The sequence below is a fragment of the Vipera ursinii genome (assembly GCF_947247035.1).
Source record: "Vipera ursinii genome assembly, chromosome: 7".
In the NCBI taxonomy this organism is placed as follows: domain Eukaryota; kingdom Metazoa; phylum Chordata; class Lepidosauria; order Squamata; family Viperidae; genus Vipera; species Vipera ursinii.
The window spans coordinates 18,143,924-18,164,069 of NC_139521.1; the positions used below are offsets into that span (position 1 = coordinate 18,143,924).

Genomic DNA, 20,146 nt, shown 5'->3' on the forward strand with positions numbered 1-20,146 from the left:
ACAGTTATTAAGTGAGTTCTGCCCCATTTTACAAGGCACAGTTGTTAAGTGGGTGAATGCAGCTGTTAAGATAGTAACATGATTGTTAAGTGAATCTGGCTTCCCCATTGACTTTGCTTGTAAGAAGGTCACAAAAGGTGATCACATGACCCCGGGACACTGCAACCATCATAAATATGAGTCAGTTGCCAAGATCTGATTTTTTATCACATGACCATGGAGATGCCGTAATGGTTGTAAGTGTGAAAAAATGGCCTTAAGTCACTTTTTTCAGTGGTGTTCTGACTTTGAACGGTCACTAAATGAACTGTTGTAAGCCGAGGACTACCTGCATCTCTTGTGGTAACGCAAGAACTCTAAACTGATATACATTTTACTCTGCCCCATCCTTCCTGCTTTTTCTGTTCTTCTCCTTAAAAACTCCTGGAAAAAAGTTTGTGAGATTAAATAGTTTTGATTATAGATGTCTCTTTCTCCACAGTGAGAGAATTAGTTTTAAAGGGAATGTCCTTGTCATTGTAGCCTAAGCAATTTATTATTTATATTGTTCTATGTTGCCATGTGATTTCATGGAAGGCAACATCCTTTTAAATAACTAATAGACAACAACAACTGCAGGCAACTCCACTTAAGGACTAATTTTTTTAATAGGTGTTCTTATTTGTAATGAACAAATTGCATGTATGTATGTATGTATGTATGTATGAATGTAAAATAAAAAAGGATCAGACAAGCACTCCTTTGGATCTTCTAATCACTACATACTTCTTTTGTTAGACAATCAGATTATTTCCTGAAGTACATGCATCCTTGATACATTGCGTTTTATACTCTCCATGAACTTTATCTACTGACCAACAAGATATCCACAGAATAATGAAAATATATCAAAAGAGGCAATAAACAGAGGAGAAACAATTGTGGAAGGGGAGAAAATAGAATCATTTTTTTAATGATCCAATATTAACAAGGGGGGAAAGGCATTTCTCTGTTTCCCATGATAAAATTCTATCCGACATATATCAGGAAACCTTTTAGCATAAAAAGTGGAGTGTAAATGTCTTAAACACATATATACATACATTCATACCATACCATACCATACCATACCTATACATGGTTTTATTTTTATTTATTTTATTAGATTTATATACTGCCCTTTCCCGAAGGACTCAGGGCGGTTTACAGGGCATTTTAAAATCACACCAATACAAAATACAAAGTTAAAAGACAAATAAAAGATTAAATTATCCCTGAAAATAAAACCCCAGTTTAAATTCTCAGCCTGGGCCAGAGAGCTCAAAGAGCCAAGTCTTCAGGTCTCGGCGGAATTAACGTAGGTCAGGGGCAGTCCTGAGCTCCACGGGCAGCTGGTTCCAGAGGGCAGGCGCACCCACAGAAAAGGCCCTCCCCCTGGGTGTTGTCCGCTGGCAATCTTTTACCGGAGGCACCCTGAGAAGACCCTCCCTCTGCAAGCACGCTGGACGAAGGGAACTTGATGCTGGCAGCAGGTGTTCCCTCAAATATCCCGGACCCAAGCCATTTAGGGCTTTATAGGTCATCACCAGCACCTTGAGTCTCACCCGGAGGGCAACCGGAAGCCAATGCAGCTCACGGAGTAGAGGTGTTACATGGGAGTATCGGGAAACCCCCATCACAACTCACGCGGCTGCATTCTGCACCAGTTGAAGCCTCCGAGTGGTCCTCAAGGGCAGCCCCATGTAGAGAGCGTTGCAGTAGTCTAAACGGGAGGTCACGAGCGCATGAGTGACTGTGCGTAGGGCATCTCGGTCCAGCATTATCAACAATTGTATGCCTTGCTATCAGAATATAAAGGACATAAACTCAGCTGTTATTATTGTTGATTATATGCCTGTTCAGTTGCATGCCTTCCTTTTGATAGGAAGACATTAAAGAAGACTTTATGTCATTAGTATTCTTGGTACAACTCAGGTTATTGGGAATACTAAATAAACTGATTGTAGTGTTAACAATTGCTATTCATAAATATATAATTACCAGCCAAATTTGCATGATCAGTGAGTAGCTTCTCAAAATCTTTTTCCCCACACTGTCTGTAAAGGAAGAAAAACACAATTTTAAAACTGCAATTGTCTAGTAAAGATGAAATAAAACATAAATATACATAATTAATAAAACAATAAGTAATATATCAGAGTTTAAAGTATAATGCTTATTCTTAGTTTATTCCCCCATTTTTCACAAATTAAATGACATATATATATATATATATATATATATATATATATATATATATCCATATTCACCCATGCAATTCTGATCAAATCTATACTTGAAAACTGATAGAACATGCAGCCAAATCAGTGAAATATTTCAGTACACTAAAAAGGGGGTACAACTCAAGATTCAGTCTCTTACCCTGTTTTGACAAAAAAGTCCAAATTTTTCTATTAAATTATATCTCAAATTCTTTGCTATTTAGTACAGAAGACACTGTTTTATAGTTCAGCAGACCTGAGCTGCAAAAATCTGGATGATCACAAGATGGCAACAAAGTCCACATATTATATACATTTTTATTGCCATCTTGTGGTCTTCTCCATACTTGTTAAATAAAGCCTTTGTTTAATAATATGCATCACTCTGTCAACAGCGTATTAAGCGTTACAATTCAAAATACCGAGAGAAGAAACTATACTATAAAGCTGCAATTCAACTTATACTTTGTAAGTATTAAAACCTAGTCATTACATAATAGGAAATTGAGATTAATGAGGCAGCAATAACTGCTAGATAAATCTATCACTCTTTTTGAATTTAAATGCTGCAACTACAGATAATAACTTACCTGATTTCTTTTATGTTATTATTGGCTAGGCTTCTTTGAAATGCAAGACACAACTTTTCATACTGAAATGAGAAAGGTCATATTAAATCAGATGATATTTCAATATGTTATACTAGTGTCAGAGGCAACCTGGTCTTTTAAGCAAAGGAGAGAAAAGGCACAAATGCCATTTAGCTCAAGTGCAAATCCATTCTATATATTTCATAGAAATATATATTTAAATAGCAAGGTCTCTTTCCAAGGATCTGCACATAATGTGTGACACTTTGTCAACCCCAGGTTAGACCAAGAGTAGTTTCTTTACTTTCTTCAAAGACAGGCACAGTGATATTTACGTAAGGCAGAGAGAATATTTACATAAGGAAACTTGAAATGATGATGCTGTAGTATAGTTTCTTCACTAAATGGCAACCAACCATCTGGCCAGCCAGCAGCAGGACTGAATCCAGGAACATCTCCCAGCTGTGAGCTCTTGTTTAAGATAGAATTCTTTCTATCTCATACAAAACAAAAATAAGTGGATTTTTGGATTGCCAAAATTCCTAACTAATGTATCTGCCTTGTCTGCGTAGTAGCAATCGTTTCCAAGATTCTTCATCCTATCTGCATACAGATCATAAATTTACAATTTTATGATACATTGGAATAATATGCTCACCAGAAATAGCTGTCATTGCACCAACCATTTTTTAAAAAAGTGAACAGTGCACTTGTATTTCACAATTATTCTCTATTACTCCTTAGCAATCCAACTCAGAGATTATGGCTTTAAGAGACTTCTGGTTAGCAAATTTCTAAGAAGAATGAAGGGGAGTTGTAAGGTATCTAAGCAATTATTTATTTATTTATTTATTTATTTATTTATTTATTTATTTATTTATTATTTAATTTAATTTAATTTGTTTACCGCCCTTCTCCCAAAGGACTCAGGGTGGTGAACAGGGCAATGCATATCAAAATACCATTTAAGCCAATTAAATTTAAATACCAATTAAGCCAAGCCTCTGCAGAATATACAGAGATAGTTATCCAGGCACCAACTATCCTCAATAGATGGTTGTTCAGATTCCTATTATTAACGGTCCATTAGAATGGCACACTTGAGTAGATATTATGTTTAACATCTGTTACCATTTTCATTATTTATTGCACCAAAATTTTAGACATTTAAAGGAAGGAAAATAGGTATGAAGGAAGCTTATTTTGCCTGAAGAAAAATGTAGTGTTGACTTTAATATTTTATATTTGAAATTACCATAGAAATAATATTTCTCATTAAAACAAAATGTAGTAATTATATCTAAAACAAACAATGTATCAAGGACTTTCCATTTCCTCATTTGATTCTGCAATTTCTATTTTAGTCCTATATATCATATAAGCAATTCACTGACATATTGGAATACTTTGTCAGCCAATTTATATATAAAATTCTGCAGGTATAACAGAAAACATCTTCATATAGGATTCAATATCCCACCATCCCTATACATGCCAGATTCCTACTCTACTTTAACAAAGTATGTGGTATGAAAATATTGAAAAGGACTTTAGAAATGGCAGACTATGCATTTTACATATTTAAAGACACATATCTCATGTTCCAGACAATGAGATTCACAAACACCTCTGCTTTAAAGATTCATAAGAACTGGAACAGGAATTTAGACTCAATCCAGAGGTTTTAGATAATAAGTCCCTTATTTTTTGCCATTGACTTTCCTGACTGAAATTTATGGCACTTAAAATACAAAATGCTCATGGTGCAATAGGTAACTTGATTAATCTAGACCAGAGGTAGGCAACCTCGGCTCTTTTATGACTCATGGACTTCAACTCCCAGAATTCCTGAGCTGAGTTGAAGTCCATGAGTCATAAAAGAGCCGAGGTTGCCTACCCCTGATCTAGACCATGGGTGTCAAACTGCCAGCCCACAGGCAAAACCGTGCCCACCCCATTGCCGGCAATGGCAAAAAAATTGCAATACATCGTGACACGTCACGTGACATGGCGAGTTTGACACCCCTGATCTAGACTGAAGCAAAACACTATTAGACAGATGGAATAAGAAAACTATTTTTTCTCTAAGATGTACCCTGAGACATTTTTTTCTCATCAATGTATGTAATATTTATGTAATATGGATATTCTTCACTGATCAGAAAGATTTTTTTCAAAATACTGTCAAAAATAGATTCAAAAGGAAAGTTCAGCTGGGAAAAAGAAATAAAATGTGTTTTGCTAAAGCAAAAATCCAACCTCATTAGCATATATTGATGCCTCCATCATTTCTGAAGGCAAAGTCAGAACTCTAGGAACCAATTTCTATTGCTGTAAAAAACAAATGTATTAAAAAAGGTCCATTTAAATTTTGCTGTAATGCTCCTGCCAGAACTAATTCAGTACCCTGAGTTTTGCTAGGTTGCTAGCCAGTGTGAATCTTGTTAAATAATTACTAAATCAAAGTATTATACTTGGGTATGTGTATCAGCATGTTTCCAATAGTCTAGAAAAAAAGATTGGAAAGTGGTCTTTTTTTAAAAAAAACAACAACCCAGGATTTTCCGACTGATATTCCAAACAACTTACTTCTGGAGAGATGAGCTTGTAAATGCTCTCAGCTAAAGTATGAAGAAATACTCTGTTCCTGCTGATTTTCCTCTGTGGAAGGTTTCCACGAGGGACTTTCTCTCTGCAGATGGGCAAAGGAGACTTAGAACTGTTGGGCACCTCAGCACATTCTTCCTCATTTTCATCTGGAATGCAACTTTGGTTGAGCAAGGAGAAAGGACATTCGCCAGTGATCTTCAGCTCTTTCAGTTTTGTGCAGAACATGCTGTACAGGTCACTGTTATAAAATTGTTTGTATATTTTGTGCTTAACGTGCCCCCTCTATTAATTAACAACATAAGAAAGAGCTAACAGCAGGAATTCATGGGGCAAATTACTTATGACTGTAAAATCAACTTCCAAAACAACTTTATCTTTATTAGCCTGCAACAAAAGAAGAGAAAATAGTGAAAGGGGACAAATAGTATTATATTATACTTTGAATTATATTAAAGAACCAGCATAATTTCTATGTTACTCAATTTTTTATATCTATTTTTTTTGACATCTTATTAAATGACACAGTGATGACATAATAAGCTGCAGGCACATGAATTCTTACATTCTTCTCTTTGGGTGCCAAAAGAAAAAGATATGAAAACCTAGTTTTCACTGAGTTGCCAAGAAACGGAGATATTTCTGGAACAATGAAGCAGAATAAAACTAGTTGAATCAATTTGGGCGACAATATGGGAAAACAGTTCTGAAGACAGTCAATTATATGAACACTTTATTTTTTATATATCATATCTCAAATGGGTAAACTCTGATTTTATTGCTTCCTAAGGCAAAAGATTTTGACTGATTATGGATCGGATGCAGGTTGGGGAAAAAATTACATGATAAAATATGATGGCCTTTGGGAAACTAGCTGCCTTACCTACCACCAACTTCATAATCAGAATAAGAAATGGAAGGGACCTTGTAGGTCATCTAGATCAACCCCTTGCCCAAGCTTCATATAGATTGCTGTAATATTTATTGATATTTTCTTGGTGCTTTCCTTTTAAGTTATGAAGATAAATTTCTTTAGCTCTTGTCATCATATCCTGACTTTAAAAGGAGAGCATATAGGAAGCCCCCACATAATTAATCCGGGTTAGACATGTGGGAAGTCACCCCCCCAGAGAACGAAATATTAAAAGGGCAGAATATTATATTTCCTCAAAGGGTCTTAAAGAGGCAGAAAAACATGCCCAGTTTTTTTAAATAGCCCCAAGTCTCCCTCCCCCAAGCAGAAACCGGCTTTGTAGAAATGCAGATACAATAATCCATTCAGGAAGGCTGGAGCCCTCCAGCTAGAAGCTTAGGAAGACAAAGACACCTAAAATCTACATACCCAACCCAAACTCTAAGTTAAAACATAATGGGATTAACCCACAGATGCCAAAAATCAGGTCAAAGTACATGACACAGGAAATACAAAGCCTCAAACAGGAATAGGAAACAACTCCAAACAAAAGCCCAAGAGGGTATAAAAACCCACTTCCTACTACATGTGCTCACTCTTTTCTTCCAGAGCCATCTTTCTATCTGGCTCACTTCTTCAATAAACTACAACCTTCTTTCTAAAACAGTCACCATATTGTTTATTCCCAGCTTGAACTGGACCCTGATGAAGACTTTTCCTTCAACAATTTGGCAACCCAGATGGGACTCCAAACTAACCTCTCCAATGGACTGAGACTGGTAAGCCCCATCTTGTCGGCAGCAGACCCTTGTGTCTGTGGATGGGTTTCCCAGGCCCTGCCCGTGGAGCAAGGGTAGTAAAGGGAGTTTTGAGTTTGAGTTCAAAGGCTGCTTTCGAAATAAGTGAAGGTGAGTACCTCTAAATTTTAGCTTTAAAGCCCAGGGGAATGAGAGACATGTGTGTATGTCTGTGTGTGAGTGAAAAGACCCTTTTCCCAATCAGAAATGGATCTTGCTTCCTCTGGTCTTTCCTAACCACAGAAAGGATCTGTTCAAGCAAGGGGGAAAGCAGGGGGGTTGGCCAGAACGCAGGACCTTTTTTAGGGAAAAGGGAGAGGCTGTGTGAAAATGGAATGGAATGAGTGAATGAGAAAATTGGATTTGGGCAACCAGTTGGTAGGATCCTGTAAGCAAAGCACCGCGTCAGAAAATTAAGCCTGGGGCTAGGACCATTCCTTACCTCTGGAAAGCAAGCAGAGGTCCTCCAGGACTTTTGAAGTCCATAAACAGTGTGCTGAAAAGTGAAGGTAAAGCTGGTAAAAGAGCATTCCCTACTCTCTGCGGGGAGCATCTCATATTCTGTGAGGGATCCAGAGTCCTCCCAGACCCTTTTTGGTCTGAAAACCGTGGTGGTAGGCAGAAGTCTCACGAGGAGGCTTCAGTGCGCCGGACCCGACAGAGCCGAAGTGAACCCCTACATTGGAAATAGGGAATCATGGAATGTTCTAGTACAAGGGTTGAGATAAGTTCCCCCGTAAAAGACTTGCTTAAGACCTGGGACGGGAATCGGCTACTCGTTCAGGCAGGTATGAAAAAGAGATAGGTAGATAAATTATGTCTGAGGAAAATATTACTGTTAAGTGTCTCTAATCCAAAGAGAAAAGAATTTTAAAATTCTGCTAGAAATTCCGCTTTTAATACTTTAAAAGCTTGTTCATCAAGCCTCCCTGACCAGAACAATTATAATTTTGTGCCAGTAAAAGTGTGTTATCCACATTCTTATGGCACAAAAGGGGGATTTGTGGGAAGTCAGCCGCCCCCAGAGAAGGAAATATTAAAAGGGCAGAATATTATATTTCCTCAAAGGATTTTAAACAGGCAGAAAAGCAAACCATTTTTTCTTAATAGCCCCAAGTCTCCCTCCCCCAAGCAGAAACCAGCTCTGTAGAAATGCAGATGTAATAATCCATTCAGGAAGGTTGGAGCCCTCCAGCTAGACACTTAGAAAAACAAAGACACCTAAAATCTACATACCCCACCCAAATTCTAAGACAGGACATAATAGGATTAACCCACAGATGCCAAAAGGGCACACTCAGGTCAAAGTACATGACACAGGAAACACAAAGCCTCAAACAGGAACAGGAAACAACTCCAAACAAAAGTCCAAGAGGGTATAAAACCCCACTTCCTACTACATGTGCTCACTCTTTTCTTCCAGAGCCATCTTTCTGTCTGGCTCTCTTCTTTAATAAACTAGAACCTTCTTTCTAAAGCAATCACCATGTTTTAATTCCGGGCCTGGACTGGACCCTGATGAAGACTTTTCCTTCAACAGACATATGGGGCAAGCTCCAAATGGGTAGGTTTTCAAGTAAAAGTGCTCATATTCTCTTTATTGGCTATAATTTACAAATCTTTGTCATACCATAAAATATACCTCTAGTCCACAAACATTTAACCTGGCACTAATTTGGGTCAACTATGATATATAATGGTATTTACTTCTGAATTTTAGGATGAAGAACAAATATGCTGTCAGCTGAATTAGGTTGGAATTCTATAGTGACTTCCCAAAATCTATATATATTCTATTTTTCTTGCCCTCAAAAATAATCTGATTATTGTCTCTAGCACTCTCCCAGAGGAAAAGGTACGATAAAGAAATAGGACTAAAATATATTGCTATGAGCTAGTGTGAGGTGTGTTGCTATGGAAAGGAAAAAACACCCAGTCATATATATTCCTTCCCAACTTTTATCAACTGGGAATTAACCTCTGTCATAGCAGTGAAAATCAGCTTGTACTTTGAGGAGGAAGAATAGATGACTGAATAAATGGATGGTAATGGCTAAAGGCATGTGGAAGTTTCCTTACGGACCACTGAAACATATAAGACCGAAAATTACTTTTACCCAGCTCTGCCTCCAGATTTCATTTCTGTGGTTCCATCAGCATTTAAAAATGATTAGTTTGTATACAGCTTTGCAGTTTTCCAAGAGATTTTGTAGCATGACAGGGCAGTTGACTGGGTCACTACACGTACAACTGCATGATGCTGCAATCTGTGGTGTTAAAAAGTAATGAAAAATAATGTGCAGTAACAGAAAACATGTAAAATTGTAACCTTGTTGAAATATATCTGAACAATTAAGTATTCTATTTACATAGGTAGAAATGTCAACTTAAAGTGTATATATAAACAGATTGCAGTTTGGGATATTAGACATTAAAGCCTACAGATGTTGAAACTCAAGTCTTCTTTAACTGCTTAGTGACCAAGGAGTTACTAAGAAAATGAAGAATATTAACTGTCTAGAAGCAGGAGGACCTATACCATAATCATGAAAGAGTTTTAACCTCAAAGGAATGGTTATTTGTCAGCTCCATAGCCATCTTCAAATTGATTTACAGAGCAGAGGGTTGGACTAGGCTTTTCAACCTTTTTACCCATTGTACCACTTTTAGGATATGGCAATATTTGAGTACCACAAGTCACCGAGCAAGGTGTCAAAAACTTGATGACCAAAAAAAAAAAAAGGAAAAAAGTGAAAGTATAGGTACTCCTTGACTTACCGCAGTTTGCTTAGTGACTGTTCAGTTACAACAGCACTGAAAAAAGTGTTTTATGACCATTTTTCACACTTAGGGTCATGTGATTTACATTTGCATGCTTGGCAACTGATTCATAATTATAATGGTCACAGTGTCCCAGGGTCATGTCATCCCCTTTTGCAACCTTTTGACAAGCAAAGTCAATAGGGAAAACAGAGTCAATTAACAAACATGTTACTAATTTAACAACTGCAGTGTTTCACTTAACAAATGTGGCAAGAAAAGTCGTAAAATGGGGCAAAACTCATTTAACAAATTTCTCCCCCTTCTCCTTTTATATCCTCTCCTCTATCTCCCTTCTTTTATATCTTCTCTCCCCTCTCCTCCTTTTATATTCTCTCCTCTCCCCACTCCTCTTTTTATATCGTCTCCTCTTCCCCACTCGTCCTTTTATATCAGGGGTGTCTAACTTGATTTCATTGAGGGCTGCATCAGCACTGTGGTTTTTGTTGGGATGTGGGAGTGGGTGTGTGTGGCCAGCGTACATCACTCATGTCGGGGGTGCCTGTGAGAGGCCCACTCCCTCTCCACGTGAAGAGACCCAGCTTTGTAACCAAATCATCTTTAGCAATAGGATGGAAAACCACCAGGATAGGCCAGGAGGAGGGGGCAAGGGGATGGCAAAAGGGCAGAAGGGCTGATATTGGCCAAGTGCTAAGGCAGGACTTCCCTCAGACCCTCCCTCTTTCTCAATCCAATCTCCTTCCTTCTCTTCTCCCTTTCTGTTCACTACTTTTCTTACAAAAAATCTTTTCTCTTGCTCTTTCTCACACACATGTCCCTCCAAATTCCTTCCCATTCTCACGCACGCACCTCTCCAAAAGCCTTCCCCCCCTTGACAAAAGCCTTTTCTCTTCTGCCTCTTTGTCTGGCGTCATTTTTTCTCTCCCTCTCCCACCAAAACTGCCTCCTTTTATATTTTCTCCTATCTCTGCCCCCTCCTCCTTTCTCTTCCAGGTGAGCTGGAAGAGCTGATCCTGGAGCCTTTGTCTCACCCCAGCAGCCCTACAGCTCCTGAGGACTCTCTCAGGGCAAGGCCTGTGCTATGCCGCTTTGGCTCGTTCCCTCCCCCGCTACACTTGGTTAGGCTGGGCAGGGCTGCATACCACCTGACAGGTGCCAATGTGCCACTGGTGGTACATGTACTGTCAAGTTTCCGACATATCGGCTTTTCAAGTGACTCTGAGGCATTGTTTACCTTAAAAATCCTTTATTAGCCTAATACACCGGCAAATGCTTGCTCGAAGGAAGCTGGAATTTGAAATCTCTGCCCCCTTGCACAATATATTAAAACATAGTTCTCCACCTTTCTAATTTTGTCATTAATCATATTCTCCATTTATTTTAAAGAATCAGTTTCCCTTCAGTTAGAAAACCTGCCAAGCTCTTATCTTCTTTAATTTCAGATGGCCTTCAGGAACAATCCTCCTCTTCCCCCCTCCCAACCTTAATCCAAACTCTTAAAGCAATACACAAGTTTAACATATGAAATGGCTACTTCTTCATCTCTTGTCAAGCAATAACATTTGATGTTAGCAGCGTTGACATGTAAACTGGTTGAAAAGCCCTGGTCTAAGATAGCAGAGACCGATATTTATTTATTTACATGCTTCGTAGCTAACTTTCAGAATCAGGCCAGATACTTTGCTGTGGAGTCTCATGGACAATTAAATTATTTTTATGCCTAATGCAAATTTTTTTAGTAAATGTTTTTCCTCAGATGTAATATTCCCATGACATCCAAAACCAGCTGCCTAGGAAGATCTCTAATTCTCGTTAAACCAATTTAACTAAATCTCATTAAATTTTATTAGTGCTGATAGTACTCAATGTCAAGAAAAAATGTTATGTAAATGGTCTAAGTCTACTCTCACTTTCTGCTCCATCACATCAGCCTAACAGCCACCACCATCTTAGCTTGATGCAGGTTTCAGACAACACCCAAAAAGACAGAGAATGAAGTCACAAAGATTTACTTTTCCTGAAATGTGGCTTTTTTTATAACTCATAGATAGTTCTTGATATTTAGCATTTTCTGGGAACTGGACTTTTTCCTGGACAGAAGCACAACCGGAGATGGCCAATAGAAGAAAGAGAGTAAAATAACATACTATGTCACTGGAGCCAGTCTGATCTTTGATGTTTATTTTTAGTATAAGCAAGAATATGATGAAATTTAAAAGCACATTTAATTCTTATTAAAATAAAAGATCCAATTTTCAATTAAGTCCAAGGGCCAATATAGAAGTCAGGGATTCATAAAAGTCAGTATTATTACCAAACGTTTTGGCATTTAGTCTGTTTCCAAAGTTGGATCTTCCTATAAACATAGTGATTTATTTGATCCTTTACTACTTTGACATTTCAAGCCCAATTTATTGGGATTAAATCCAAAGTAATAAGGAATGTATCAAACTGACTACAAATTTTTTTTCTAAAGCAGCATAACATTTTAATTAAAAGATGATATGCAATCTAATATTTGAGATTTAAAAGAGATATTAATATGCTCTCATTTAATACCTAAATTTTACATAATACACTTAAAAGTATACATAGTAATGTTACTTTATTAACAATGGGAAACATATCTATTTTAATACTAACACTTTAAAGTATGATTTTTTAATGGAAAGTAGGATTCTTGACTAATTATTTTTTTAAAAAAAACCCAGTGCAACTATAAACAGAACTTTGATTATATCTATCAGAAACTTCATTTTTATTTTTCAACCCTTAAGAACAGTGACACAGGGAAAGGAAATCACAATAAAACCTCTGGTTTACTAGAAGGCAGATCATAAGACATGGATAAATACCGTAATTAGCATTTCTCTTCTAGTGGCCCTAGCTCAAATCTTACTTAAATTTACCCATAACTATTTTTAATTAAAAATGAAAAAGCGTCCTATCATAATTTAACCATATTAGATATGAAAAAGCACCTTTGGGACAATCATATTAGGATCAGAGCTAAAGAAGCTTCTTGGATGTGAAGCGAAACATCTTTAAAGAAAAACAAGAAAGTCCAGTTGCCTCTTGAAAAAAGCACCTTTGGACTCCTACTGAAAAGTTTTGCTTTACAATGGTTCCCTCTTGACTTTTTCTCCTAAATCACTTTTTTCACACTGTGCTGCTCCCTACCCAACAATTTTATTGATTAGCCCTTGGGCCATATCAAAGTGCAAATATCCAGCACAAATTCTTACTAAAATTTGATACAAGCAATTTAAAATGGAATTTGATAAAATACAATTTAAAATGGAATTAGAATAAAATACGATTTAAAATGAAATGGTAATAAAATACAATCTAAAATGAAATTGTAATAATGTACAATAATTTAAGATATAAATAAAATATGATAAAATTATATTTCGGAGTCGCCCTTGCAATCTACCCCAATCAGCCCCATATATGCAGATCTCAACTGGACCATTTTGTTTAGATACTGTGCTACATTAAATGTTATTTTCAAGTTCTGGCCAGACATAAGGTAAGTTATTTTGATATGGGGATCCCAATGGGTCATTTGTTTGGTATATAGACCAAGATACCTGTCTCTCACCCTCTTATACAGGCAACAGTCAAATAGGATGTGAGCCAGGTCTTCTACTTCTGCTGCTCCGCAAATGCAGAGACGTTCATTATAAGGTATAGCATGAAATCTCCCATATCTGACCATTGTGTCAAGCTGTTCGCGTAAATATCTCCCTGAGATGTTTTGGGAGTTCTGACTTCAAATAACTGTCTATTTGAAATGTATGTTTGTATTTACTCAGCCATTTCAAGTTACCCACCTTACCAAGGATAGCTATATCAGTTTGTGCTTCTATATCCTTAATTCTTTGGGCAAATCTTTTTTGGGGATTGTTCTCCTGTTACGCAAGAGATGGGAAGGCCACAGCTTCTTACAAAATTTGTTAGTTTGGTGATCCAGGAGATTTGTGATTGTAGTTTTATTTGCTCTAGTAGGCATAACTTGGGGAATCTATCAGTCTCCATTTCATTAACTTTGCACCAGTAGTTATAAGCTCTAATTTTAGATAATGCATGAATTGTATGAATTCCCAATTCAGCTCTAAATGCTGCAGCAGATGTTCTTGGATCTACACCCAAAATACATCTCAAATGCTGGGACTGTGTTTGTTCTAGGACTGTGGTTGAGTAAAGACCCCAAATTTCTGCTCCATACAAAAGCATTGTGATAACCTTAGCCTTATAAACCTCGATTTATTTATTTATTTATTTATTTATTTGTTTGTTTTTATAAACCGCCCTTCTCCCGAGGGACTCGGGGCGGTGTACAGAGTAAGGTAGGTATACAGATTGAACAATAGTGAAAAACAATAGTAGAAACAAACTGGGACCCCAATTAGAGCTATCAGGCCAGGCCGGACTGCTGGAACAGGTAAGTTTTTAAGTCGCGCCGGAATGTGCGGAGGTCGGGGGCCATCCGGATTTCGGTTGGCAAGCAGTTCCAGAGGGCTGGCGCACCCACTGAGAATGCCCTCCCCCTGGGGGTCACCAGCCGACATTCCTTGAGCGGTGGCACCCTGAGGAGGCCCTCTCTGTGGGAGCGCACAGGACGGTGGGGTGCTGACATTGGCAGAAGGTGCTCCCGTAGGTAGTCCGGACCCATGCCATGTAGGGCTCTGTATGTCATTGTTAGCACCTTGAACTTCACACGGAAGGCAACCGGAAGCCAGTGCAGCGCACAGAGGAGAGGTGTGATATGGGAGTATCGGGAGGCTCCCAAGAGTGTCCGTGCCGCTGCACTTTGCACCAGTTGAAGCTTCCGAGTGGATCTCAAGGGCAGCCCCATGTAGAGAGCGTTACAGTAGTCTAGGCGAGAGGTCACAAGGGCATGGGTGACTGTACGTAAGGCATCCAGGTCCAGATAAGGCCGTAGTTGGCGAACTAGTCGAACCCGGGAGAAGGCCCCCTTGGTCACAGCTCCTATGTGATCTTCCAGGGAGAGCTGTGAGTCTAGGAGGACACCCAGGTTGCGGGCCCTATCAACAGGGGGTAGTAACTTGTCCCCGATGTTAAGGGATGGGATGTTCTGAGTATCCTGGCTTGCCGGTACGTACAGCCATTCAGTCTTGTCCGGGTTCAGTTGAAGCCTGTTCCTCCCCATCCATTCCCGGACCGCTTTCAGGCAGCGGGACATTACGTCGAGGGCATCACTGATGTTGTTTGGAGTTGAGATGAAAAGCTGGGTGTCATCAGCATACTGATGGTACCCTACTCCAAAGCTGCGAATGATCTCACCCAGCGGTTTCATGTAGATGTTGAACAGGAGAGGCGAGAGGACCGACCCCTGGGGGACTCCGCAAGCGAGAGGCCTCGGGGTCGACCTCTGTCCCCCTGCCAGCACCGACTGCGAGCGACCCTGGAGAAAGGAGGAGAACCAACGCAGAACCGTGCCTCCCACTCCCAGTCCCCTGAGGCGTCGCAGCAAGATACCATGGTCGATGGTATCGAAAGCCGCCGAGAGGTCTAATAAGACTAGGACAGAGGAATGGCCCCTGTCCCGGGCTCTCCAGAGATCATTCATCAGAGCGACCAATGCCGTCTCCGTGCTGTAGCCCGGCCTGAAGCCCGATTGGTTCGGGTCTAGATAAACTGCTTCATCCAGGATCTGAGGAAGTTGGTGCGCCACCACGCTCTCAACAACCTTCGCAAGGAAGCGAAGATTGGAGACTGGACGAAAGTTATTCAAAGAGGATGGGTCCAAGGTGGGCTTCTTGAGGAGAGGTCTCACCACCGCCTCCTTCAAGGCGGTGGGGAAGTGACCGTCACTCAGAGAAGCAGAGATGACCGCCAGGAACCAGCCTCGTGTCCCCTCTCGAGCTGCATAAGCCAGCCAAGAAGGGCACGGGTCCAGTAAGCATGTGGAGGAGCTCAACCTCCTCATAATCCTGTCCACTTCCTTAGGAGTCACAGGATCAAATTCCTCCCAGATGACGTCGACAAGACTGTCCATGTCCATGTCTTGTTCTAATGGGGCTAGGGACCCTGGGTAACTATGGTTCTTTAGTTTGAGCAATAAATTCAAACGGGCTTTTGCTCTAAATGGACTCCGTTGATGATGGCAGGCCCAAGATCCAGTCTTGGAAAAAGTTATACCCAAATATACAAAGGTGTTAACTTGTTCAATTGGTTCACCATCTAACTGCCATTTATGTCTCTGATGGTTTCTTCCAAACACCATTATTTTTGATTTAGTGCTCCCTACCCCAATTATGTCTTTATTAATATTTTGTAATATAAAAAAACCTTTATAGCTTATAAATAACTACAGAGATGAGACTGGAGACAGATGAAGGATAAAATGTAATCTGTCTGCAATCCCACTTTGTACAATCATGTATTTGAGTTTTTGAATTATAGGCAAGAAAATACAAAACCACGAAGTCTTATCCAAATTTATCCTATTTACACCTATAATTGAATCACATAATATTGTGAGGAATTTGATGATAAGGCTTGTAAAAACATCATGCCATATCAGGTTTTATCAGATTGCACAAATCCTATTTGTAAAAATAATAAAGGGGGATATAAATAAAATAAAAATAATACAATAAAATATTCTATTTTTTATGTAAAACCCTGTTAAAGTAAATTAACTAAGCACAATGCAATGATCTAGCAAATGTCTCAAATGACAATATCTGTGTTTTATATTAAACATCTTTTATAAGAATGTTCATGTTTTATGCAGTATTTTGGGATTTCTTTATTTTCAAAACAAACAGGGGTCAGCAACCTGAAACACTGAAAGAGCCACTCGGAACTGGTTCCCTCACAAAAGAAAAAACTGGGAGCGGCAAATCTGTGCACGCGCAGAACAGGGGGCTTAACTGAAGAGTAGAAGCAGCAAAGATTGGGAGCCGCCGCGCTTGCAGTGTTTGATGGCTGTGGCGGCAGGAGCAGTGGTGTGTCCAGGCAGCACCGCCTGGTAGTTGGAGGGGCGGGAGCTGCTGGCAGCATTACCCAAGCCCGCTTGCCAAGTACTGCCTGCTGGGCACGGCGAGAGCAGTAGGCTGCCCCAACAGCAGCCGTTGCCGCCGCCTTCCTGTTGCTGTTGTCTGGGAGCCTCAGCTGCCAGAACAACTGCCTGGCCCTTGGGGGGCATTGCCGCCATGGGGGCTGGCACGGGAATTTGGTTCTGCGGGAGAGGCAGAGGCTGGCGGAGATGCAGAGGTGGCTCCTCTTCCCTTGGGGCAGGCAGCAGTGAGGAGAAAGGGGAGGCGAAGGTGACATCGCGGCAAAATCTGGAGACTGAAGATGCTGCATTGCCATGAGGGGGAGGGGTAAATGGCGCCCCCTCCAACAGGGCGCAGAGAGAGAAACCGCTGCCTCTGCTGCCACTGAGCCCCGGGCAGGTGGATCCCTATGCGGCGGGGATGCCTCTGGGTCCCTGCACAAACAGCAATGGGGGGGCAAGCCAATGGCTTGGACTTGCTGCCAGCAGTAGTGGCTACAGCCGCTTGGGGAGGGGTAAACGGTGCCCCCTCCGACAGGGCACAGCGAGAGGAACCACCGCCTCTGTTGCCGCTGAGCCCTGGGCAGGCGGATCCCCATGCAGCGGCGGGAACATCTCCGGATCCCTGATGGGGGAGATGTGCCAATGGCTTGGACTTGCTACCAAGGTCAGCAGGTCTGGCAGGCACCGCAGGGGAATGTATCGGAAGATCTGCTGCCTGTGGGTCACCCGAAAGGTGGGGGCTGAAAGGGGAAGCTTCTGAGACCCTCGGCGACCCCCCCAGGCTAGCAGAGGTAGCGGCAGAGCAGGATGAGGGGAGACCCACCGGGCAGGGAAGAGGCAGGCCCGGGGCAGGCAGATCCCCATGTGGCGGCGGGGACGCCTGCGGGTCTCTGAACAAATGGCGACGGGGGAGGCGCGCCAATGGCTTGGACTTGCTGCCAAGGTCAGCAGGCATGGCAGGGTCTGCAGGGGAATCTCTTGGAAGATCCGCTGCCCGCGGGATGGCCGAAAGGCGGGAGCTGAAAGGGAAGATTCCGAGACCCCCGGCAACCCCCCTGGGCTAGCAGAGGCTGTGGCGGAGCAGGGCATGGGGAGACCCGCTGGGCAGGGAAGAGGCGGGCCCGGAGCACTACGAGACTGGCCACCCCCACCCGCGCAGCAGACAGAAAAAAAGCCCAATCACCTTTCCAGTCCTCCCATCTCTTCCTCTGCTGCCGCCACATGCAGTCCAAAGAAACAAAGAGTTCAACCAATCAATTCAAACTTTGCAAGTTTTTTCTTTCTCGTGAGAAGCTTGAATTGATTGAACTTTTTTAGTCCCACTTTTTTAGGGGGGGGGACTGCACATGGCGGAGGACTGGGAGCTGCAGGAGATGGCTGAAAGAGCCGCATGCAGCTCCAGAGCTGTGGGTTGCTGACCCGTGGGCTAAACCATTAGTATCTGGGTGGAAGATTATATAACCTGGGTTCAATTTTCTAAGAGTATTAAGGCATCTCAATACCTTATCATTTTGAGCTTTTTTTCTTGTTAATCAGGCCTTCAATCTGATTTTTTCTCTATCTTCCTTCACACACATTCCAAGCAGAACTCTAGTTTAAAACCCTAAGCAAGTACATTTGACTTCCAGATGTGAAAACAGCAGATATTTATCAATACGAATTACAACATCTATAACGTATTTTTTCAATAAGCACTTTTATTCAGATGTCCCACTGAGTTCAGTTTAACTTTCAAACAAATATGTGTAGAGGCCTACAGCTATCTGGAAGAAATCTTTATAGTACTTAGTTCTGAAAAGGCATTTATAAAATTGCACTTAATTGTTATTAGTAAATATGTGTGAGAAAGTTTTAAAAAAAGGATATTATATAAGACATGATAAGTGCTATCAATACAAATTCCCTACACTACAAATACCATCTACAAACTTGCCACACTCTTCCAAGGACATTTCAGTAATGCTTTCCATCCACCTTATCTATTGTCTACCCACTGTTTTACAGAAGCATTTTCCTAGTCTATCCTCTGCTCATATCATGCCTAAAATATAATTCCTAGAGAGCAGTCAGCTTTTTAAAACTAAATTGTTCTTTTTTGAAGTCCACAATATTCTCAGTAATCCATAATATGAAGGTGTCTTGTTTTTCTCTTTTTCAATGTCTAATTTTCACAACCACATTACTAGCATATTCATTAATAACACTCATATGCAGTGCATACAAACTGGATTTCTGTCTGTTTAAAGTCCTTCATCTGTGAATTGGTATATTTTAAATATGGACATTATGCCTAGAGACTAATAATTCAGTATATAATCAATGCTATTTTTCTAATTTCCAATTTATGACATTTTTACAAACTTAAATATTATTTATTTTTCATGGTTTGCATTCTCATATGTTCCTCTTTATTATTTTTATGAGAAAAACATATAAAGGAACTTGGCTGAGTTATATGGGCTTCCTGTTGACTTTAAAACAAATTGTTCCAAACTATCTTTATTTTCTTTTAAGATAGGCACAGCTGGGTCTATCTTCATTCAGACAGAGGGCTTGGCCTGGCCACAAGAGACCTTCCACTGGAAGCAGCACAAAAGAAGGTAACACAAAAAAGGAAGACCCTGGCTGGTAGCAGTAGTGCACAATGAGGTGGGCAGGTAGGGAGTGGGTAGGTAGGCAGCCAAAAGGCAGTCATAAAGGTTGGCAGGCCTATGTGAGGCCAAATTTGCTTCACATGATTGCAAGGGTGCAACAGCTAAAACTTTGAGGACTAGTCATAAGTCTCTTTGATCAGCGCCTTTATAATTTTAAATAGTGACTGAATGTATGGTTGTTAAACAAGGACTACCTGTATTAAGTTATAAGATTTATTTTTAACGGATGTAATCAAAAATTCAAGAATTATTAACATGCAGTCAGCATAAATTGCTCCAGATGAGGTTATGTGGGGATACAAAACATGTCTTTCTCTCATCTCTTACACATATTTTCCGTGAAAAATGTGAAACAAGGCTTACTTACGTACATTCACACATGCATAAATTCTGCATACAGGTAGTCCTCAACTTACAACCACAATTAAGCCTAAAATTTCCATTGCTAAGCAAGACAGTTAAGTGAGTTTTACGACCTTTCTTGCCATAGCTGGCAAATGAATCTCTGCAGTTAAGATAGTAATGGTTGTT

General features: G+C 40.4%; 1 protein-coding gene across 2 annotated transcripts in view; it reads right to left on the reverse strand.

Moving 5' to 3' along the window:
* Nucleotides 1-20,146, reverse strand: part of GUCY1A1 (guanylate cyclase 1 soluble subunit alpha 1) — a 37,143-nt gene that overhangs the window by 10,073 nt on the left and 6,924 nt on the right. Inside the window, exons 2-6 of one of the 2 annotated variants that reach the window (XM_083366913.1) lie at nt 9,265-9,414; nt 7,590-7,823; nt 5,420-5,824; nt 2,831-2,892; nt 2,020-2,075 (exon numbers count right to left, since the gene is read on the reverse strand). In XM_083366913.1, the coding sequence (XP_083223039.1) occupies nt 2,020-2,075; nt 2,831-2,892; nt 5,420-5,665 (364 nt within the window). In that variant the 5' untranslated portion in view covers nt 5,666-5,824; nt 7,590-7,823; nt 9,265-9,414. The remainder of the gene's footprint in view (nt 1-2,019; nt 2,076-2,830; nt 2,893-5,419; nt 5,825-7,589; nt 7,824-9,264; nt 9,415-20,146) is intronic. The other variant, XM_083366912.1, reaches the window with a different exon arrangement.